This window comes from Magnolia sinica, chromosome 7 (assembly GCF_029962835.1).
Source record: "Magnolia sinica isolate HGM2019 chromosome 7, MsV1, whole genome shotgun sequence".
NCBI lineage: Eukaryota > Viridiplantae > Streptophyta > Magnoliopsida > Magnoliales > Magnoliaceae > Magnolia > Magnolia sinica.
Genome location: NC_080579.1, coordinates 89,417,807 through 89,442,343, shown reverse-complemented (window position 1 = coordinate 89,442,343; position 24,537 = coordinate 89,417,807). Strand labels below are relative to the sequence as shown.

Below are 24,537 nucleotides of genomic sequence, written 5' to 3'. Positions count from 1 at the left end.
CGATAGTCCAGATTGCCGAACATTTCTCAGGCCTACCGTTGAAGATTCACAACCATTTTTTAAATGGTGTAAGACTAACATAAAAGACTATCAATCCCAGGGATATTTTGGTAATTCTAACCGTGCCGACGGTGGACGCGGATCACAGGTTGGGGAGCGAGACCTGCTGCTCAAGTGACGTCACTAAGTTCTTGGGCCACACTATGATGTATGTGTTGTATCCACACCGTCCATCCATTTGGAGAGATCATTTTAAAGAAGTGACGCCACCGTTGAAACCTTCCTAAGGGTCCTCATGATGTTTATTTGAGATCCAACCTGTTCTTATGTTAATAAAGACGTGGATGAAGGGAAAAATACAAATATCAGCTTGATTGAAAACTTCTGTGGCCCCTGGAAGTTTTTAATGGTAATCGTTCAATATTCACTGCTTTCTGTGGTGGGGACTACTCGAGCTTTGGATATGACCCATTATTTTCATTTTGTCCTAAACTGATCTCTCCAAATAAATGAACGGTGTGGATACAAGACATACATCATGTTCTGGCCCACAGAACTTGGTGACGTAACATCAGTAGCGACTCTCGCCACCCAACTTCACCACATTATGTGAGCCCATCATGATATATTTGTTGCATCCATACCGTCCATCCATTTGGAGAGATCATTTTATAGTATGACCCAAAGAAAGAGGCATATACAAAACTCAAGTGGACCCAGTACAGAAAACAGTGGGGATTACCATTAAAAACTTCTCCAGGCCACGGAAGTTTTCGATCAAGCTGATATTTGTGTTTTCTTAACTTATAAACAGGTCAGATCTCAAATAAACATCACGTTGAGCCCTAGGAAGGTTTCAACGGTGGCCATCACTGTCCCCACTGTTTTCTGTGGCGGGTCCACTTGAGCTTTGGATCTTCCTCATTCTTTGTATTATAACTTAAAATGATATCTCCAAGTAGATGGATGGCGTGGATACAACATATACATCATGGTGGGGCCCAAATAATGTGGTGACGTCACTTTAGTATCCAGACTCGCTACTTTCGGGTTCAGTAGCTAATCCGCGTCCGTGATAAGGCCCGCTCGGCCGCACATCGGATCCTTTAAAAGACGAACATTTCGAGCTTTGGAGGTTGATTAGAGAGAAAGAGAGCGAGAGCGAGAGAGAGAGAGAGAGAGAGAGAGAGAGAGAGAGAGATGGGGATCGTGATATTGGACGGTTCTACGGTACGGGCCTTTGTATCGGACGAATCGGCCTTCAAGAAGAGCGTCGACGAGCAGTTCGCGGCCCTCGATCTCAACGGCGATGGTGTCCTCTCGCGATCAGAGCTCCGTAAGGCCTTCGAATCCTTCCGCCTGATCGAGGCCCACTTCGGTATCGACGTGGCCACCACTCCCGAGCAGCTGACGGCCCTCTACGATTCTATCTTCCAGAAATTCGACCTCGACAACAGCGGGACCATTGATCTCGAAGAATTCCGGTCCGAGATGAAGAAGATCATGCTTGCCGTCGCTGACGGCCTCGGAACATCCCCGATCCAGATTGCAATCGAGGACGATGATCAGAGCTTCTTGAAGAAAGCAGCCGATCTCGAGGCTGCGAAGATCGGAGGGTCCTGAGAGCTCGATCGAGAATGTGAGTAGATTATATCTGTTTTCCTGTTTAAGAAAGGTTTTGGGATTTAAATAAAAAGTACAAGAATAGTAGTAGTTTTGCCTGTCATTAATCTTTTCATCTCACCAATCTGATTGCGAATTGGGACCGTTCAATTTAAAGAAACCCCATTCTATGCGCCTTGGCCCCAAAACTAGCTCGATCCAATGGTTCTAATCATCTGATCAACAGGTTAGCTTTTGGTATGATGGTTTTGACCCTCGATCTCTGAGCTTGTCTTCATTTTGCTCAACAATAGCTGAAGTCGACACAGGAACGGTTCTGATTAATTGTCAACAACATCCAACTTTTTGGGCTGTGGCCCCTTCATAACACAAAGGAAGGTTCTTTGTTTCGAAAGGATGAGCACAGTGAAATAGAAAAATGAGCGATTGATGCCAAAAAAAAAAAAAAAACAGAGAGAGAGTGGGGCCTACATACTTAAATATCATGGCTATTAAAAGCATAGCTTCAAATGAATGACCATTCAAATCACTTACTCAAACTGTGGCAGCAAAACAGATGCAGATAAAAGGTAATATTAACCGTTTAATTTTTCCTTACAAATTTGGACCCATTCATCCCTGTGATAGCCAATATTTGAATGGTTAGGATTTCTTCATCTGGGTGATTTTGGAGATCTGCTCCATTAATAATGAGACCATTCACGGGTGCCGCCAGGACCACACCTGTGGAGGAGGTTGCCATGACCAGTGGCACAAAACTATGTTGTACAATTGTACAAATGCTATTGTATGTTGTATGATTGTACAATATGCAGGCTTAATATGTCCTATCCAAACATTGATCTGTATAAAAAATTGTATACTTGCCTGAACAATTCCTCCTATCCTAACATTGATTAATGGCATGTTGATTTGGATGTATTCTGAAAACCATCCAACGTATACATGAACAGTACCCGGATACAATACAATACACCCTATTACACTAATCCAAACAGGCCCTAATCGGAAAGCAGTTGAATTATCAATTGTACAATGTCCAATTATCATGTGTGTGGTTTTTAAATAATGGAAAGTTGTGGACCCTTGAGAGGTTGCATTCCACATTCGTAAGTATTTTAAATACACAGTTGGATTCATCCACATGTTTCTATGATTAAAATCATTTATATGATCTGACTCTTGATGGATGAAGTAATACCCAACAAATGTCCTTAGATTAGGACTATCTGAGACATTTGATCAGGGCAGCACTCGGGCATAGAAACAGGGAAAAGGCTAGGATTGTTACAGAAAATTTCAACTCTGGCCAACCGCTAAACTGGGGTCCACATCACATTGACCCACACCCCTCCAGCATTTTCCCGCACGCTCCGAAGACTGTTTGGAATACAGGATTAGGTAAATATTGAATTGCATTTGGCAGAATGTAAATTCCATTTGAAGTTATTTCGCAAAGAGATACGGCAGGATTTTGAGTAGATGCTCTACATATGCATGTATTTTATCCATGGCATCCATCCATATACACCCTTTACATGTAACATTCAAGTCACACATGTACATAAGTGACTGGCCTCAATTGTGAAATCTGGTCCATTAATAATAATTCCAAAAAGAAGAATTAAATTCCAAATATGGGATTGGATGGTCAAAATACCATGATATTTCCAAACAGTCCCTGAGAGAAGAACTAAATAATAAACTAAACATACAATCAAAACATTGCTTATCAATTTCACATGTGGCCCACCAAAGAAACCAAACATTTCTAAACAAGAAAACTAAGAAAAAAGAGAGGATTTCAGACTCTCTTCTTGCATTTAACAACAGCGCACATCTTCCACCCGAAATACAACTGACAATGAATTACGTGAGCTAAAATACATGTTCGCCATGAGCCATCAGCTTGAATCATAATCAGTTCAAAACACAAACAACAATTAGAGTTTGAATAAATCACTGCTGTACGCTCTCTATAAGCATACAAGAGCAGCTTAATAACAAATTCTGATAGCCAACTACACAACAACATCCTCTGCTTCGATCTGTGCTGTAGGAGACGAGACTTTCTGGAGACACTGGGGGAACTTCCGCGGGAGCTCCATCAGTGGCTCATCACCGCCCATTCTGCGGGACGCACAACCCAATGCATATCCCAGAGCTCGTGCAACGGGGACAGCAACAGCATTTCCAACTTGAATGTATCTGTAGTTTGTGTATACGATTAGAGTACTCAAACAAGGAGCAAATGTGGACAAGTTATCTAAAACCACAAACATCTGTGCCCATCTGTGGATGTACTGTTAATGGTCCATGTCTTATGTGTATGGCATCCAAGCCATTCAAATGGTGTGCCACTGTGATGGACAGGCACTCAAAAAATGAGGCCAACCCCAACATGAGGTTGGTCGCACCATTGAAAATAATGAAACATGGCCTGCAGAGCATGTACAAAAAATGGGGGCACAACTGATGGATGGACAGCAAGCGATGGGCTAGTAATTTTGTTCAAGACCTAGTTTTTGACCTACGTATGTTGCCTATCAGCAGAGTCTAAATGAACATTTTTGCTTCGATGAAAACTAATTTCATCTAAGGAAATTACCTCTCTTTGACTGGCCCAAACAACTTGTAATAATCAGGAAATCCCTGCAGCCTTGCATTCTCACGGATAGACAGAACTCTATCTTGATTTGGATGCAAGATCGTCTATCAAAAATAAATAAACAAATAAATTCAAGCATGAAAATTTATCCACATCTAAAAACCAAAATTATCCAAAGAAATATGAGCTCATGAAACCTGGTTATGAGGCTCCGCCCTCGTCACAACAGTAGGCACCGTCTCATCATACCATAGCCGACCAAATGGCCTGCATGAAACTCAAACAAGTGAATAAAGGCACAAAAACTAACTCAAGTGATAAAGCACTGCTCACAATGTCAAGGACTCACTTTGAGGACTTCCCTCTCACAAAACTCATTGCATAATCAGGGACCTGCAAAACAAGAACTAACAAGATCAGCGACACACAATCATTGACCTACTAGCTAGATTGATCGCAACCAAATATCCAAATTCCATAATCATGCATCATAGACAAGAATGGTTCATCAAAGATCTTAGCTGATCTGGTGGCTTTCATTGCACTTTGCAAACCCACAACTCATCTACGCTTGACAATATAGGTTATAAAACATCAACTCAACAGAAACCAATCCGACTGGCTTCCCCCAAATCAACCAAAAAAGCAGGCTTGAATGGGTATTTTATGGTTTCACAGCATGCTAGAAATATATTCTGCACAGTGGATGTTTTCAGCCAATTGAAAGACTTTGTTTGCTCCAAACGCATGTTATACATTGAACTAGCACAAGTGGAACATATAATGGTAGAGACATTTCATAATCCCAACCACAAATATTACCAGAGGTTTTCCAGAGGGCAGGTATACTCTCTCAACGCTTTCATCCCATTCCACAGCATTGTCCTCACGGACTCGAACTCCTGGAAGGTGCCGAAAATTCGCACCCTGAAAGAAAAGACACAATAAACTCAATCTGGAGAAAAGTCGCAAAATCCAAATGAATTCATACTCTGTAAAAAAATTCCATGGTAATTTTCCATAAACATTAGCAGACCTTTCTCTTTGGTATCTGGCATACTCGTTGGAAATCGTCTTCATTGAGCTGAAGTGGGCGGTGATCGAACAGCATTGTCTTTTCGGAGCTCTTTGGACCTCGGGTGAATGAATCACCTAGCTCTGCAAATATCATATATTTATTACAAAATAACACAATAGTACTGAATATTTTCCAATCTTACACACATTTAACACCCAATCAATAAGGAAACAACTAAGAAGGATATAAATCAAAGATGTATAGTTATTGTCCACACTGTTAGAGTATGGCGAATTAATCCATTTATCTCATAGCCTAGACCCCACATCTCATGGGTTAGGACCTCGGCCGAACCCCCTTCGTGGGCCCCAAATCACATGGGCCGCCCACCCCAAGGGTATCCCAGCATCCCACAGGCTACGCCAATCGAGCCTAGTATGGACTGTGCATTAATCACCCCCGGTGAGGAGTCTCAAACACGAGACCTCCTCCGTGGGCGGCACCCACCCCAAGTGTACCCCTACATCCCACAAACGACCCCACTCAAACCCAGTGTAAAAATGCCCCTGCATTAGTAACATTAGATAAAATAATTTGTAGCTTCTTGAAAATTATAATAAATGATCTTTCAAAACAACAAATGATATGTCCAATGCATCTTCATTAATAACCATGAACATCAGAAAATTACATGCAAACAATGTATATCTCCCAATATTTACAAGTCCAAAATGTGTATTTCTCATATATAATGGATTTCATGATGTCCAAAACATAGAAATCACAAGTAAACGCATGCAGACATTGTCAAACAAGTGTTACCCAAATTCTAGGGAATGAGCACAATTTAATAGGTTTCTTTTGTGAGGGCTTGTCAACACATTTTGGACACTGAAAAATCAACTAAAAACAGCGCATTGGATATCACACTCCTCCAGCATCAATGTGCCATAGTGGGGCCTGAAAAAGATTTAGTGTTGATTTTCCACTATTCAGGCTAAAAATTTAATACGCTACATCTAAACAGAAACTAATGCAATACACTCTGGTATAACTTAATGTGGTATGTAACCAGTCATACTAGGCCTTCTTAAATCTTAAAAGCACTCTGTATAGCAGGATTTATTGTATCATTTTGGCATTGCAACAAAGAGTTTAACATGCATTCTAGGTAGATATATCTAACTCAAAAGTTAGTTGAAATTGAACATTTAGGGGAAAAGTTTGGAGATTTTTGGGGATGTGAATCACACAACAGTCCATGGAGACACCTAATGAAATCAAGCACACCTCATTGTTAGAATCATAACACATGGATGGAATCCAATATACTTTTTGTTGTCAAGCAGACAAAAGACCCGTAGAGAAGAGACTCAAATTGAGGTCCAGATGCATCTTTCACACATACTTCAGGAAAAACAGGTAATATTGCTAAGAACCTGAATTATCGATGGCTAAAAGAATCTCAAATATTAATAGAATGACTATCCACATGATAGTATTTCAACACTAAACAGTAGTACTAATGGCAAGGAAAAAATCACAGTACAAAGCGACAGAAATCCACTATGAAATAGAAATTACAAGAGAGAGGACTTACCCAATTCAAACAACATCGAATCTCACCCTTACTACACCCTTTGATAACCCTAGAACCCTTTGGGAACTCTTAGAAAACTTTTAGAAAGCTTTAGAATACCTTAGAATAACCCTAAGGTCCCTTATTTATAGTTTATAAAACTTTACTTATGCACCTAGTCCAAAAAAATCCAAAAACTGCCTCAAATTTACGCAGTCTGCGCAGGATCTGCGTAGCCTCGACTAGTTGAGCAACCCGCTCGACCGGTCAAGCTATCCCCTTGACTGGTCGAGCAGCCCGGACACCAAAAAACATATGTCGCTGGACTTTCAGCCGAGCGGGTCTCGACTGGTCAAGTGGACCCTCGACCGGTCAAGCCATGGCCTCGACCAATCAAGCAAACCCTAAAAAATATGTCAAATTTAAGACATTCTTCTAACAACAATCTCCACCATGTCTTTAATTTTCAACCGTGTAGCTTCTTGACCTCTTCTCTTATCTCTTCATCGCATCATAGCTTCAATTAATGCTTCTCGTGCACATTTCGTCCTACTTTTACACCATATCCAAGCCCATATAAGTTGCACAGAACTTGAACTTCTCTTTAAGAACAACCTTGGTGAACATGTCTACTGGATTCACGCTAGTGTGAATCTTTTCTATTATGATGCCTCCTTCCTAAAGCACATGTCGGATAAAATGGTGACAAACATCAATGTGTTTAGTACGTGACTGATAAACAAAATTTTTAGCCAAATTAATAGCGTTCTCGCTATCACAGTTAACTAACATGACCTCCTGTTGAAGTCTCAACTGATTTATTATACCTCTGAGCCAAACACGTTTCGTAAACGCTTCCGTCACTGTCATATATTCTGCTTCGGTCGTGGAACGAGACACCACGGACTGAAGCTTTAACATCCAACTGATTACTCCACTTGATAGTACAAACAAGTATCCTGAAGTAGACTTCCTAAAATTTATACTGCCTGCGTAATCGGAATCCACATACCCTACCAACTTTGTCCATGTTTTCTCAAAAGTTAAGACATAGTCTTTTATACCTCAAATGTATCAAAGTAGACATTTTATTGCTTTCCAATGTTGCTTATCAAGGTTTGACATGTATCTGCTTACAACACCGACTGCCTGTGAAATATCTGGTCTTGTACAGACCATGGCATATATTAAACTGTCAACCACATTCGAATAAGTCACATGAGACATTACCTTTTTTTTCTCATCTGATTTAGAGCATTGTTTTAAGGAAAGCTTAAAGTGTGCCACGTGGGGAACACTCACCGACTTTGCTTAATCCATCCCATACTTGATTAGCACCTTTTCAAGATAATCTGTCTGTGATAACCAAAGTCTCTTCTTCCTATTTCTATAAATATCTATGCCAAGAAACCTCTTTGCAGCCCCCAGATCTTTCATCTCAAATGTCCCTGATAACTTAATATTCAGTACGTTAATTTCATACATATCATGATAGGCGATCAACATATCATCAACATACAGTACTAGGATGATGAATTTTCCATCACTTAGTGTCTCGTAATAGACACAGTGATCATATTCACTCCGAGTAAATTTTTGACTCACCATGAAAGAATCAAATTTTTTATATCACTGCCTAGGCGACTGTTTCAGGCCATACAACGACCTCATTAACCTGCAAACCTTTGTCTCTGCCCCTTTAACTTCGTAGCCCTCTTCATGTAGATCTGCTCTTCCATTTCCCCGTGCAAGAATGTAATCTTCACATCCATCTGTTCCAGCTCGAAATCGTATTGAGCAACCAACGCCAACACAAATCTGATAGATACTTAACCACCGGCATGAATATCTCTATGAAGTCGATTCCTGCTCTCTGAGCAGAACCCTTCGCTACCAACCTTACTTTGTATCTATCCTGTTTGCTTTTTGACCCACGAGAAGCTCCACCAGCTCCCATGTATGATTTTTGTGCAACAAGTCCATCTCATCATCCATAGTCGCCTTCCACTTTGATGCATCAAGCTCATCAAGAGCCTCCTGAATAGTAGACAAGTCCCCATCATCTGTAATGAGGACATATGTAATATTAAAACCATCCCTGTATCTTATCGTAACCTACAATCACGTAGTGGATTCCTTCTCACAAGTGACTGCTCCACCTGATCCTGTACCTTTGTCTTCGCATCTGTCTCTGCCTGAGTATTATCTGTGTCAATCTGGACGTCTACAATCACCCTTTTTGGTTCCTCTTACAAAATAAGGAGCTTTCATCAAATATGACATCACGGCTAGTGATGACCTTACATGTGACCTTGTTGAATAACCTGTAACCTTTCACACCAATGTCATAGCCAACAAAGATATATTTTTTAGCCTTATAGTCTAGCTTATCTCTCTCAACTGACGGTACATGAGAGTAAACCTCACAACCAAATATGCATAGATCTAAGTAGTCAATTTTCTAACCACTCCATACTTCCTCTGAAATTTTACATTCAATTGCCATTGAAGGAGACTGGTTTACCAAATAACAAGCCGTGTTAACAGCCTCAGTCCATAGGCCATTGCCCAATGCAGCATTACTTAACATGCATCTGGCCCTCTCTAGAAGAGTGATTAATTCGCTCAACCACACCATTTTGCTCGGATATGTGGCGCACTGTGTTGTACCTAATGATCTCTTTATCCTTGCAATAATCATTAAATTTAGTGGAAGTAAATTCTCCACCATTGTCAGTCCTTAAAACTTTTATTTTTCGTCCTAACTGTTTTTCCACAATTACCTTCCATTGCTTGAATATAATGAAAACTTCGAATTTACGTTTCATGACGTAAAGTCAAACTTTCCTAAAGTAGTCGTCAATGAATGAAACATATCATGACAACCCCCCAATGAAAACTTCTGGCGATAGCCCCCATACATCAAAATGCACATAATCAAGTACTCCCTTACAAACATGTTTTCCAGATTTAAAAGACGGTCTAAATTGTTTACCATATATACAATGCTCACATATATCTAAATCAGAATTTTTAAAAGCTGGAATCAAACATCAATCTGAAAGTACCTTCATGCCTCGCTCGCTCATGTGGCCCAGACGAGCATACCACATACGTAGAGACGTAAAGTCTGCAATAGCTGCTGCCGCTCCACTTGCCGAAGTGTTCCCAATCAACCTGTAAAGATTTTCATGCCTAACCACGAGTGCCCCTTTCAAAACTTTAAGGGCACCATCAATACCGATGAACTTGCACCCTATAGCCTCGAGTACACCAAGAGAAATTGAACTTTTCTTCATATCAAGAACATGTCTGACATCAATCAGGGTACACTCCATCCCATCAAACATCTTAACACTCACCGTACCAATAACCACAATATTACCGGCATTGTCATTACTCATAAAAATATGTCCACCATCGCATTCTTGTAACTGGCGAACCAACTTCGACGAAAAGTCATGTGATATGACGCTCCTGATTATCGTGAACATGTCTGATCATGGACACAGACAGAACTTCACCACCACTTGTCGCTTCATCAGATGTGACCACATTGGCCTTCTTAGAAGAAGCCACTGAATTTTCTTTTTTCATTTTAAGATTTCTACAATCCTTTTTCATGTGTCCAGACAACCCACAATTCCAACACTTTAATTTTCCTTCGCCTTTGCCCTTGGATTTGGATCTAAGCCTTGAGGATCCTGTACCTCGCTCAAAATCTCTACCCCTCGTAATCAGTGTCTCGGAAGATGCCCTCATGTCGCCGTTTAGCTTTCTCATAGCCTTCCCTTGAAGGGCTAAGATAAGGGTGTCAACACTTTGGATTTTATTTGTAGTGCACATCATGTCCCTGAAAGACTCATATAATGCAAGAAGAGAATTCAACAATATACATGCATATTCCTCATCTTTGACCACTTCCTCCATATCCAGCAATTTGCACATCAATTTATTAAAGTTGCTGATATGGACTTCTAGATCTCCACCCTCTGCCATCTTGAAGTTATAACACTGTAGCTTCAAGTGAAGGCGATTTTCAGAGAACTTCTTTATATAGATATTCTCTAACTTCGCCACAAACTAGCCACAATTTTCTCCCTGAAAACATTATAGAGAACCTCATCCGTGAGACATAAACGGATAGAGGCTAAAGCATTATTATCAAAGTTTTCCCATTCATCATCTTTCATGGTAGATTTCCGCTACTCAAGAGCCTTAATCTTACCTTGCTTGGTTAACAAGTTAATCATTTTAACCTTCCATAACTCAAAATTATTTTTGCCCAAGTACTTCTCAATATCAAGCTTGTTGTTTCCCATTATTATTAATCTTGCAGATTCAGATCTGTGCCCCCTGATACCACTTGTTGGGATTTGTGCTACAGAATCACACAAATCTAAATCTAGAATATCAATCCAAGAGCAACAAGCAATCACAAGAGAACACAAAGATTTAACGTGACCCTTGCGGGAAAAAACCACCGCACAAAGCAACAGAAATCCACTATGAAATAGAAATTACAAGAGAGAGGACTTATCCAATTCAAACAACATCGAATCTCACCCTTGCTACACCCTTTGATAACCTTAGAACCCTTTAAAAACCCTTGGAAAACTTTTAGAAAGCTTTAGGATACCTCGGAATAGCCTTAAGGACCCCTATTTATAGTTTATGAAACTCTACTTATGCACCTAGTCCAAAAAAGTCCGAAAACAGCCTCAAATTTACACAGTCCGCGCAGGATCTGCGTAGCCTCGACTAGTCGAAGGAGGGCCTCGACTGGTCGAGCAACCCGCTCAACCGGTCAAGCAACCCAGACACCAAAAAACATAGGTCGTTGGACTTTGATTCGAGCGGGTCTCGACTGGTCGAACAGACCCTCGACCGGTCGAGCAAACCCCAAAAAACAAATGTGTCAGATTTAAGACATTCTTCTGACAACAAATTAGTGGGCCCATTGAATACAAACAAAATCCCATGTTTTGTTGTGAAGATGGTAGTGTGCATGCATGACAATAGACACTTCAAAACAATGTTTGAAGCAACAGTATCGCTACAAGTTTAGCAAGATGGGGCTATGAAAACAATATTGATATCACTGATAACCGAAAATGCAACTACACCTTGCTCAAAGATCTCAAACTCAAACAAAAAAACAGTATAAGAGGGGAAAAAAATGAATATTATAGACCATGAGGAAGAAGCGAGATTAACTTCCATCAACTCACCATGCCTTTGTAGTCTTATATACTGTTGGAACTCAGTGGTTGGATCCTTCCCATATTGCATCTCATCTCGACCCTCATGATTTGTAACCTGAGAAAAACAACCAATTAGCACAAACCATTCAAAATTCCATTAAAAATCAACGAATACTTAGTAATATCTTACTGGAGGTAGGTCAGAGATTGCATCCCCAAGGAGTAGAGCCTTCTCAAGCTCTCGTGGTTGATCCTCATCAAAAGCAACTACGGACCGCTGTGAATAAGAAGCTAGTGATTCGCATGCTTTAAAAATAACAAAAGGATATTAACCATAACACATCAACCCACATTCATACCTCAAATTCAACAGGAACATTGCCACGCACCACCACATCATGCGTTGGAAGGGGATATTGAGGTAACTTCTACATAAAGAAGTTGGAACATCAAATACTATTCTTTTAAAGACTAGCATATTCAAGAGCACACACATACCTCAGAAGGACAAGCACCCCACAAGAAAACACGCAAGCGGAACTGTGGTAGGCCAAAACAACCAGCAGCCATAATGCCCAACCTCGCTTGATAGCTCATGGATACAAGACGGCTCACAGCATATCGTCCAAGAAAACCACCAGCAAATTTCAGTATGTCCACCACATTTTCCATCAACACATACTTTGGCTTCAAGTAGTCCACAATATCCATGTAAACTACCATCTGCCTGTTCTTAGGGTCCTCTAAGGGTGCGTTGGTATTTCTAAACCTATTAAATCCACTAATACCCTGACACGGTGGTCCTCCACAGATTACATCAACATCACCCTAAGTACATAAATAAACATTAAAAAAATCAATATATGCAAAATTATAGGAAACATTAGAACTACAACTTCTGATGTAAGGTCACCAACCAACTACTTAAATTCAATTTAATATAAATGGAAACAAGAACTACTCACAGGAAGAGGTAAGATACTGGACCTATACCCTCTCGTTACGAATTCCTTTATTCTCTCCTGACATTTACTGATACAAGATTGTTGATTACAAAATTCTTTTAGTATTTAACAATGCTAGGGAAAACAAAAAATAATTCATATATATCAATAAACAAAACTAGCTTACCTTAGACCTTCAATAGGCTCCCATGTGTCTTCACTAGACCCATAACCTTTCCAACGCACCTAAAAAAAAAAAACACATATGAAGAAGAAGGTTGGAAAGTAGTGGAAGTGACAAATTTAGCCAATTAGAGTAGCCTATGCAAAGGCAAATGGTAATATACAATGTTCAAAAATCAAAGCACAAGCCTATGACTTGTGTGGCAATTAATGAATGTGTTTTTTTCCTTTGGGAGGAGATAAATTGTTTAAACCATGCCTTCATTCATATGCCTCACGTATAATAATTGAAACAATGCATTCAATAACCATTTCCACTCATTTGAGGCTAACGACAATTCCCTTTTTGAGCCATGATATTTTTGCATTTGTAGACAACAAATTAAAGAGATTGGGTCAACGAAAATTGTGCAATTGTAGACGGTCCAACCACAATTATGTATCCACAACTTTTTACAACCAATGAGGAAAACGAAAGAGAAAAGAAAGGGAAAGTAGAGCATCATCCGAAAATGAGGCACACTCCATTGGTAACTACACAAGCTTCAATGGTACCAAGCAAAGGTGGGGTCAATTGACCCGCTCGACTAACCCATCTGAATTTTTTTAAAATAATGCAATCCCATACAAACAACATGTAGTCCTACACATGAAGTAATTTCTCAACAATAGAATTATTAGTGCCAATTCCAAATTCACCCTAATGATTTAACAATCAATATATCAAAAACTATTTAACGTGCCATGCTTTTAAAGACATCAAAAACTATAAAAGTCAACCAAACTCGCCGTCTAACAGGGTTGGGTAGACACAGAGACTCGAATGAGGGCTTACTTGACGCATTATGACACGTCTACACGTCAATGTACTCGGGCCAAAAGTGCCATTTATATGCTACTTTACCACTTCATAATGTGACTCCAACCAGATATAAAGGGAAAACACAAATATCATCCTCGTTCAAAATTTGGTGTGCATTAAGAAAGTTTCAATGTTAAGCGTCCACAGCCTCATTGTACTTCATGATACAGCGATCTTGAGTTTCAAATCTGCTTGATTTTTTGGGCCCATGTCCTTAAATGATTTGGTTCAAATTATGGATAGAGAGGAAGTCACGCACAAATTACAAGGGCCCAATAGAGTTCTTTTGTTGAATGGGTTCTATAGAACATTTTGTGGCATGAAATTCTCATCCAACTAAAAGGTGTTGTTGCCCTTGAAATGGAGTAGGAGAGCACAGACATAGAAGCAATCCAACATGCACACAGGCAATTGATGGCAACCGTAGGATGAGGGGCATCCAAACCATTCATTACGAAGGATCCTCTCTTCAAATGAGCCAAATAATAATAATAGGTAAAATAACTTATCAAATGTTCCACAGAGCATTTAAAAAATGGACCAAGAATCAGAGGTTAAGAATGTCAAACCAAACTAATTTTGGTATGAAGGATTCAGAAAAGCTACCCCAAGCATTTGTCCATTTTAGCAAACAATCATATATGATATAACTATTCCAAACAACATCTCACCCTTCCTCAGAAATCCCTACTACTTAATAGCGCAATAAATAGAATCACGTGCACATTGAAATGTATTAAAGTTCAAAACCATGGCAAAACCTTAATTCCCAATTATAAAGTCCATTTTAATTGCATTTGTAATCTGGAATTAGTACAAATAATATAAGAACAAGAGAACAAATTTAACAATGAATTTTATAAAAGACCTAATCCATGCTGCATGTAACAGATTACTTGCATTTAAAAAAACACCAACATACCTCTGGATTTATTATTACCGTAGCATGAAACGAGCCAATGCTAAAAATAGCTTTCTTTTTCTTCTTATTTTTTAAATTATGCCTTCCATTTGCAAATGTGGAGACATTAACACATGTCATCTTAGTGAATAACTTGGATGGCATGTGACGGACAGCCTGGTCAGGTATACTCGACTCAATGTGCCACTTTTTTTTGTTAGACTCACTTCCAGTAATGTTGAGTTGGCTCACCGAATCAGCAAGTTGACAACAATTCAAGGCTGATCAGGCTTACAAACAAGTTTCGCGATGCCTCAACTCAAAATCTTGCCACATTGAGTCAACTCACCCAAGATTCAAGTTGAGTTACTGAGTTTTAGAACAATACTTTTAAATATTGAAAACAGGGAAGATCTTATTGATACTTCTACATCAGTAGGTGGTATGTAATGAGACCAATATATCAAGGTAACAAAAACAAAATGATCAGATAACCACTGGGAAAATTATTAAAAGGGAACGAAAATGAAAGGTATGCACGGGACACTGATTTTTCTGCATAACCATACCTTGAACTTGAGCCCAGGTTTGTCAACATTATCTGTTGGACCAAAACAGATGCCAACAAACTTCTCCACTTCAAATTCTCCAGGAACCTTTGTCACATCTTCACCCTCTTCCTCATCTTCATCGTTGCCATTCACCATATTTTGTCTTTGTGTCTTCTTCGTTCCCAACAAAGAGAATTTCTTGCATAGTTTCTCCCACTCCTTTAACAAAGTCAAAAAATCATCTGCTGATTCATTCCTCACCTGAAAAACATTTTATTCAATCCACATACCTTGTGTCAAGCCCAATGGTCCAAAACAGACAACAAATGCAACAACAAATAAAGAGAAGTAAACAAATCATTCAACAATTATACCTCAGTCTCCGGGTGGTTGTGTTTAAGGCTTTTGCAGGCAAACTCATTCAGATCAACAGCCCACCTCTATGGAAAGAAATGCAAATAGTCAATTGCCAATGAGCAAACCTGAAGTAAAAGAAATGTACTTTGATACTCTGGGAAGGATTGTACACAGGCATTTAAAAATTGCTGAGAATTGCATGCATTGCATACAAATAATTCAAACTAAACTGTCCAAACTATAGGTACCAGTTTGTATGTATCATTAACCAAAAGTTAATTTTATTTGTCAATCTAATTATTGGACTTCTAGACATCTATTGCACAGTCAAAAATGAAAAATATCCAATGGTCTTATTTAAAAAAATCAAGCATCCAAAAATCAAGGGCTATGTATGTCCAAATAAGCCAATTTTCAGACCATAATCTAGCATGAGTGGATTCAACACTTTAGTCAGTTTGATGTGAGTTAAAAAACTACGTGCAAATTTTCAACCAGGAGCATATCAAGCATCAGACACAGCCAGAGTATCATAGAACTCAAATTGAAAATGCCAATAAAAAAAAAAGGAAAGAAAGAAAGAAAGAAAAAGAAGCAATTAGACACATACAGTGACAAGGTTTACACCAGCAAGATTTGCTCCAAGACAGAGACCAGTGGACATTCCCCCACAACCAGAATATAGATCCAACAATGTCATCTCAGACTTTTGAGATCCACAGCAATAGGAAGATTCCTCAGAATCAGATTTCACACCACTGGTTGCACCATCAGCAGCAGCCTCACTTGAAATAGTTGAAGATGTCTCGCTGCCCGCCCTTTCATTTTCTGACAAATAAAACATAATCAATAAATAAAAACATTATCAACAGCCAATGACTTCAAACAAAAACTGTGCAATCAGAAATTCTTAAAACAGTCTCACAAATTACAGCATTACCAGTTGGTAATTTCGCAAACGTGGAATACCCAATCGAGTACGACATGTCATAATAAAAATCACATGACGCAATTATCTTTTTTTTCTCCTCCAAATCCATCTGTCACAAATTTGCAATAAAAAGCTAAGCCAACATACAGCTTGCCATTAAGCAAGAACAAACGAACCAGCAAATGAAACAAGAACCTACAGTAGGAGATACTCGAACAATATTAATTTTTGAAACAATGCAGTCAAGGGAATTGGGATCTTTCAGCTCCGAAATGAAAACGCGCTTCCTATCATGACCTTCCTTGGCTTTGATGGCCTGAGATCATCAAGTCAAAGTGAATTATTACCCAGCACCAAAAAGAACAGTATTACAGAAAAGCAAATGGCAATTCATAAAAGCATTCTTACAGTGTCTTCGGGTTTGTAAAACCATTGGGCTGTGAAATGCAGTTCATGGCTCGGAGTTTCAAAGAATTCTACAATCCTGCCAATGTAATCAGGCTCCCCATCTCCAGCCTGAAATGAAAAAATGATCAGAACAGTGACCAAAGTACCCTTACTAATAAGCGAATCATTCTTCCAACGAACTAAATGATCCAGATTAATTATTTTGCATATAGCAATGCACATAGAATGATAACTGGTCACGACTCATAACTTAGGCAATATGAACTGTTCTATATTTCATGCAAAAGAGGGGCTCCACCATAAAAATTGCCTGGTATTATCAAAGTCAGGCATCAAAAGGGTGCACTTTTTGCATGGTTTGAACATCGAACACATGTGGGACAGGAAAATTGAAGAATGGGAAGAAGATGTGATCCATGAAAACTCCATTTAAGCCTCACAACAAACCAATTGAATGATAGTTCACCAGCCACCCAGCAAATAACTTCCAAGATGGCAATGGGCATGCCACATCCAAACCATCTAGTAGGTTGGCTCCACGATGAGGATCACCTTATGCAAACATGAGGCCCATCGAATCATCAGCCGGATCATACTCGTATTTTGCCATTTATCAGCAGCAATACATTATCTTCATTGGTGTGAACAACCTGATAAGGTGATCAGGCTGATTTTTATGGATGTGAGCATTTTTCAGCCATATTTAGAAATTTACAGATGTGCAGGGCAGAATTTTGGACCCCACCCATGCATTTGTCTGGCAATGCTTTGAGAAAACTGATCACCCACAGTCAGCAGAGCAAACAGTAGCCCCAGCCATGACAAGCACCTAACTCAAAAATCAAGCTGCTCAGCTCATAGTTTGGGCCACTGCATTGGAAAATCTATGTACAATCACCATTCAACCAAACATACAAGTGTGGCCCACCCAAGAGTAGATGAACACGATTTTCACACCATCATCGCCATGGACGGTACATGAACCAAAAATCACCCCAATCAGATGTTTCGGACATTCTCATTAAGGATACCCAAAATGGACAGTCAGGTGTTTGGAGCATTCTCATTAAGGATACCAAAATGGACAGGACAATTTTACATCTACTGCCATCTTATATGCCATTCATCACACAGTTGGGATCATTTGGCACCATGGATTTGGGAGGTTTGAGTGGATTTCAAATTCCCTGGCATGTTTGGCACCATAAAGAAACTGGGGGTTTCAAATACAATTTCAAATCCAAAATAAAAGCTTGGATTACATCTAAAATCCTTCCAAGAGCTGCATGTGTAACATGTTTGTCACTAGGTTATTAGTGTATTGGGCACATGGCCCACCGAAGATATCCCAAAACAATTAGATTATCAATTGCATCACTATAATTACTTTAATACAATAATCTGTGCCGTCCAAACTTTGTCCATGTAAATCAACAGTTAAAAATCGTTGGTTAGTCACTCGAATGTGATCGTGCTTGTGGCCCATCCGAGACTTGGCATTTCATCATTTTTGGGCGAAGTATATCTTTCCATGGGCTTATTACAACTATCGTGTCAAACGTTACATATGTATGCTAATTAGAGATATCAAAGTTAATTTAATAATTAAATTCAAACCCTGGCAAGATGGATTTTGGGGCAATAGTAACACACTGCGGCCCAGCCCTATCCAATGGTAAAGATCACTGTGGGGCAGGCAGATGTTCATGATCCGGGCTACTCGTCAAATGGGACCCACAGCGAACACACCCACCAATCTAGGCCTCTCATCAGTCGAGACCCAACATTGTATCCAAGCCATTAGTTACTTTCATCCCAACCATGGACTTAAAATCATAAGTGTGGCCCACATGACGAGAGAGATGCCACTTGTTTTTGTGGGAGATGGTTATGCTCAAAGAAGACTCCACGTAGATGGCCCAGATCTCATCATACATTATTCCCTTCGTAAATCGCAACAGCACTTAATCTGCCCACAAATCAAGGACTCACCTTAACAAAGGCACAATCGTTTAGATTATAAATGCAGCCATCGACGTGCGCTTGAGAGTAATGGCATCTCGCTGTCAAAACCACCTCTTCCTCTTCATTGCTACACCCAGCAAAAATATAAAAATCAATATAAATTTCATAAAAATAAAAAAGAAAAATGAAAGAAAAGAAAAAAGGGAAATGCCCAGGGACTATGTGGACAGTCTAGTGATGATCTGAGCCGCCCATTAGATTGGTCAAACTAATCATAGGCCACCATGAAAAAACATGATGATCAGGAGCATTGGACTATTCAGATTCATTATGGTACGATGTGTTTCAATTTTCATCAAGTGGGCCAAACCTAATTGATGGTCCAGATTGATGATCTGAGGAGAACCAGCTCTGCATGTAAGTGGAAGCGGATTGCCTGTATCCACGACCGCAGGAAAGCAAGGTAGGGCACACCGTAATGTTTCTAAGAAATCCACCTCGTCCATCCATTTTGCTAGCTCATGTTAAAAGATGGATCCAACAAACATGGAGCTGATCCAGAACGCAAGTGGGCCCACATGACAGGAAACATCAGGTATTGAACACCCACCGTTGAAAAAGTCACAGGCACACAGAAGCTTTAGATCAGGTTTTTTATGTTTTCAGTCCATCCAGGGAATGACTCTATGAACGGTTTGGATGGCGTACAGATATCAGTGGATCCCTAGAAGGTTTCAACGGTAGGCATTTAACTCCCCACTTTTTTTACGGTAGTGTGGCCCACATGGGTATTAGATCTGCCTCATTTTGGGCCATGCGCTAACATCAGCTCGCAAAACAGATGGATGGCGTGGATTCTCCCAAGAAAATATGTGTCTAAACTTTAAAGAGAAATGCTCCAGTGCCGAGGGAGGACTGCAAGTTATCGTCCTCCTGGTTGCAACACTCACAAAGTACAATCGATTGATCTAAACTGTTCATTAAGCCCAACATATATTTCATGGGCCACAGTTAAAATATCACACAAATCTGACAACTTTAATCATCTGATCTGTTGTGCAGGCTATGAACGGACGAGATCATTTATACAAAAAAGGTTTGAGCAGCGATTTCATCCATCGATTTGTCATGAACAATCATGGACTACCTAAGATTCTAAAGAACCATGTTCGTTAGGCAATAGAAACCATCTCATCCGTGGCTTGAGAAAAGGACGGCTACAGAAAATATGGCCAAATCAAGTGAGATTGGATTAACCAATCAGTGTGATTTCTGCATGTTAGACCATGAAGTGCATGCTGAACGCAACGGACGGTTCAGATCACTGCCCAAGAAAATAGGTGCAACTAGGAGCACTACAGAGCATTTCTAAAGGTTAAAAAAGAAATTAAATAATTTTACACGCATTTACCTTTTGGACGGAGTTGTAGCTCGGTTCTGCAAAAGAAAACAGACAACAAAATATTTATAATAATAATTTTAAAAAAAAAAAAAATCAGACAGCAGAAATAGGAAATAGAATAAAAAGAAAAAACAAAGGGGCTAGTTGACCCATTTTGAAAACAGTGGGCCCCACCTGTACAAACTAGGGGCCCACTAAGGAAATTTCCTGTTCTTTACAAACAAAGAACTAACCCTCTAAATATCATAGGTTAGCATTTACCGAGATTTATTTTTAATTCTCATCAAAATCCCAACTGCAAAATGTTTGCTTCCCTGCAACGAGAACACAAATTTTAAAATGCTAGCAAAACAAGGCCTATGGTTTTAGGTGATGTTGGACGATCCACATCGTTTGTCCTGCAAGATATTCAGTTGATTGTGGCTGCCTTGAAATTTTCGAATTTTGAAGGTATAAACGGCCTACAGAATAAGGCATCAGGTGATGTTAATGTTGAAAGGAACAGAGTGGAAATAGTCATTCCAACCCCAGAGATTTCTCTCAGTATCGTACACACACTGTGTGGCCCACCATATGAACGGAGTGGACTAACAAACATGAAACACTAATTCAACATCTAAGGCTATGTAATGGAAATCGTGTGGCTTAGATGGATGCAACAAGGCCAACCATGAATCAGGTCGAAAACTGTTTGGAAAACAAATGGATGGATATGGAAAAAACAGGACCATCTTCCTAATCCATCTATTTTTTGCAAAACTGCAGCCCACCTCATCGTATGAACCAGATTGATTATTACACAAGGACATTGATAGAATGCGGCCCACCTGGTGGAAGAGAAAATGAAGTGTACGAGCAAGATCTTGGGGTACAGAGTATGGCACGATGGCTGGTTTTAACCCACTAAGTGGTTTTTTAAATGATTATCAGCACTGTTCATGTTCTGGAGTCAGCACTGCCAAGGCCATGATAAGAAGCATTTGTGGAATAGGTGATTTTATATAAAGATGACTTTTGAAGGGCTCATATTCAAATCCAAGCTTTAAAGGTCAGCAAAATCAAAGTGGGGACATTTGGATGTCTGTATATAATGTAAGCCATAAATCATTTACAACTTATCATGTTTAGATTTAATCCATAAATGATTTATAAATAAATATTTGTTTGTTTGTATTTGGATAGCTTGTTGATTATTTAAATGAGACTGGAATCCAGATAGTTAAACGATATAAATCATTCATAGTCTTTAAACAATTCACGGGCAAATAAGAATATCCAAACACAAAATATAAATAATTTACCCATAAGTCATTTGCAACTTAGCCCATTTATAGGCATAGAAAGGACTCTTATGAAGTAATTATAACCATATAATTTCCATGTAAATGGAAATTTAGGGGTGTAAATCCACCACCACCAAAAAAAAAAAAATCAAACCCGCTCGTTGCTTTTACAGGTGAAATCTAATTCATTTACTGGGCAGTGACCATAAATAAAACCCATAACATCTTTTAAAATGTTTTCTCATATTTTTTAAATATTCAAAGTTTCCACTCCAATAAAAATTATAGAGTAGGATTAAAATGTCCAGAACCTCACTCATATATAATATAAATTTTGGGTGGTTCTATTTTTTTTGTGTTTTTAAAAGGTAACATTATATGTCCATTGAATCGTCGATCACCCACACACACTCTACTGCCTCTGCCAACTCATTAACTCATCTACTGAGTTGGGCCCTCAATTAATACAGATAGAAATAGGTAAATGCAGGTCCAGCTCAACGGCACGCAGAGCATTATTCAATATCATTGGATTAAGTGCCCATGTGATGTGGGTGTGGGAGTGTGTAAAACAAAAATTACTACTAAAGCATATGCAACGCCAAAATTGTGTTCACACTATTCAATATTTCTATCAAATGTGGAGCAACCCTAGCACCCAAAACTCAGCTTAATCAAACAAAGGTGGGCCCAATTAAAAAGATCAAGGTGGGAAGAAACACCCACTCTTGAATTTTGAAGGGGCCCACCAGCATTCAAAACAGTATCTTTGTCTAGCCCTTTATCCAGAATGGCTTGATTATTGAATGCCCACCATGGAAAACTTTGTAGAGCCCACAGGAGTTTTGGACAAATCATATTCATGGTTCCCCCTTTATCCTAATGGGATTCACCTTACAAACAGGTCGGATGGGACCTAGGAAGGTTCCAAGGGTGGGCATTTCAATCCACATTGTTTCCCGTCATGTAGACCTCTTGAGCTTTGCCTCATTTTTAAGATCACATACTAACCCGATACAATGAAAGCGATTAACGGTGTGGATCTTACACCAACACAACAGTACCCCGCAGAACTATTGATTTCAGGAAACTTGCATATTGCCACCCCCCAGATTGGTTCCTGCCTTACCCAATATTTCTCCAATCAAATCACGCCACATGGCAGTACCCAATCCCCAAACTCTCCCTCCCCACGTGCATTGCACGTGCCCGCCAACATTGGTCCAAAGGCACAAGCTTTTAGAAATTTTCAACAGAGACGAAATGGGTTGAATGCTAACAGCTAGTGACCAGAGGAAACACCGAAGAGCCAATTTCCAGCACGTGCGAACAAAGCATGTGTTAGTAAGATCCAGACCGTTCATCACACCTGGTGCAACCACGAACTTACCCAATCCGAAAATCAGGACGGTCAAAAGATAAGGTGGGCCACACGATTGTGAAAATTATAGGCGATGATGAAATAACATGACCGACGGCCATCGTCAACGAACACATATGATCCGCTGATGAAGGGACCTTTATCAACGATCCAGGACAAGTCTCACGTCGGCCTGCGCTCGAACAACGGCTAAGATCTAACAAACGTATTCTGTCTTTGCTCCTGCAAAATCGCTCAGCTCATCCCTTCCCTTTTCTAGCCATAAGACCCTAAACCTTGATTACTGAAGCATTCTTCTCTACTCTTAGTAAATAAAGCAAGCCTTTTGCCATACCATTCTAATACCAAAAGTAGTAAAATGTGACTACACGACAAAAAAAACAGGGCCTAAATGTCATTTCTCTCGATTGTAGTCTCACCTTCTTTTCATATCTTTCCGGCCATCTTTTCCTCGCTTCCAACGCCGGAATGGGCTCTCCGACGAAATAGCACTCGGAATCGACCTCCTTCTTCTTCGCCCTCTTCGGAGCTGGAGTTTTCTCTGTCATCAGCTCCTTTTCCCCCTCCGATCGCTTTGTCTTCTTCGAAGACTTCGATCCCTTTCCGTCCGACGATCCTGCCGGAATCTGACATCCCTCGTCGGCTTCTGATTCTATGGACGCCGCCGGAGTGGATTCGAGAAGCTTCTTCGACTTCCGGCTGCGCGTCGACGACGACATTTTGGCCGGAGAGCGCGCGGACGGAAGAGAGAGATGGAGGGAAGGAAGGAGGAATTGAGAGGGAGAGAGAAATTTGAAGAGGCGAAGTAGGGTTTGGTAGATTTTAAAAAGAAAGGAGTGAGCGGGAAACGGAATCGATAGGAAATTTTTAGCTGGATTTGAATGTATTTTCGGTATCGGACTGTTGTAAGCTAAAATGTGCGTTTCGCACACGTATTATCAGCTATGACACTGCAGACTCCTTCGCTAGCGTATTAGGCGCCGCCCCGGCCTCCCCAAACACGGTGAGATCCTGACCGTAGGGCCCACCTTGGTGTGTTTGTTATATATCCACGCCGTCCATCCGTTTTTTTCAGCTCATTTTAGGACAAAACCCAAAAATAGAACACAAAAAAATTCAGATGGACAATACCATAGGAAACAGCAGTGATTGAACGGTCACCATTAAAACTTCTTAAGGCCCACTTTAATGAGGACCTTAATGTTTATTTTTCATCCAACCTGTTGATAAGATCATACAGACTTGTTTATAGGGAAGAAAATAAATATCATCTTGATCCAAAACTTTGGTGGCCCACGAGAAGTTTTAATGATCAATCATCACTGTTTCATATGGTG

At 39.8% G+C, this 24,537-nt stretch overlaps 2 protein-coding genes across 2 annotated transcripts; one reads left to right on the top strand and one right to left on the bottom strand.

The window, feature by feature from the left end:
• The first annotated feature begins 1,158 nt into the window (after positions 1-1,158).
• LOC131251662 (uncharacterized) lies at positions 1,159-1,726 on the top strand. Its single transcript, XM_058252525.1, has one exon. The coding sequence runs from the start codon at positions 1,201-1,203 to the stop codon at positions 1,621-1,623; it is 423 nt and encodes a 140-aa protein (XP_058108508.1). The 5' UTR covers positions 1,159-1,200; the 3' UTR covers positions 1,624-1,726.
• Positions 1,727-3,368: 1,642 nt separating this feature from the next.
• LOC131251661 (DNA (cytosine-5)-methyltransferase CMT3-like) lies at positions 3,369-24,031 on the bottom strand. The gene is made up of 21 exons (XM_058252524.1): positions 23,620-24,031; positions 20,546-20,571; positions 19,162-19,261; positions 17,170-17,277; positions 16,961-17,077; positions 16,771-16,870; positions 16,441-16,658; positions 15,848-15,913; positions 15,492-15,734; positions 13,164-13,222; positions 12,998-13,064; positions 12,531-12,860; positions 12,392-12,460; positions 12,223-12,309; positions 12,060-12,147; positions 5,268-5,389; positions 5,054-5,158; positions 4,581-4,624; positions 4,429-4,498; positions 4,232-4,335; positions 3,369-3,831 (listed from the first exon to the last, which is right to left on the bottom strand). Exons 1-21 carry the CDS (start codon positions 23,917-23,919, stop codon positions 3,645-3,647), a joined length of 2,610 nt encoding a protein of 869 aa, XP_058108507.1. The 5' UTR covers positions 23,920-24,031; the 3' UTR covers positions 3,369-3,644.
• Between the last annotated feature and the right edge of the window lie 506 nt (positions 24,032-24,537).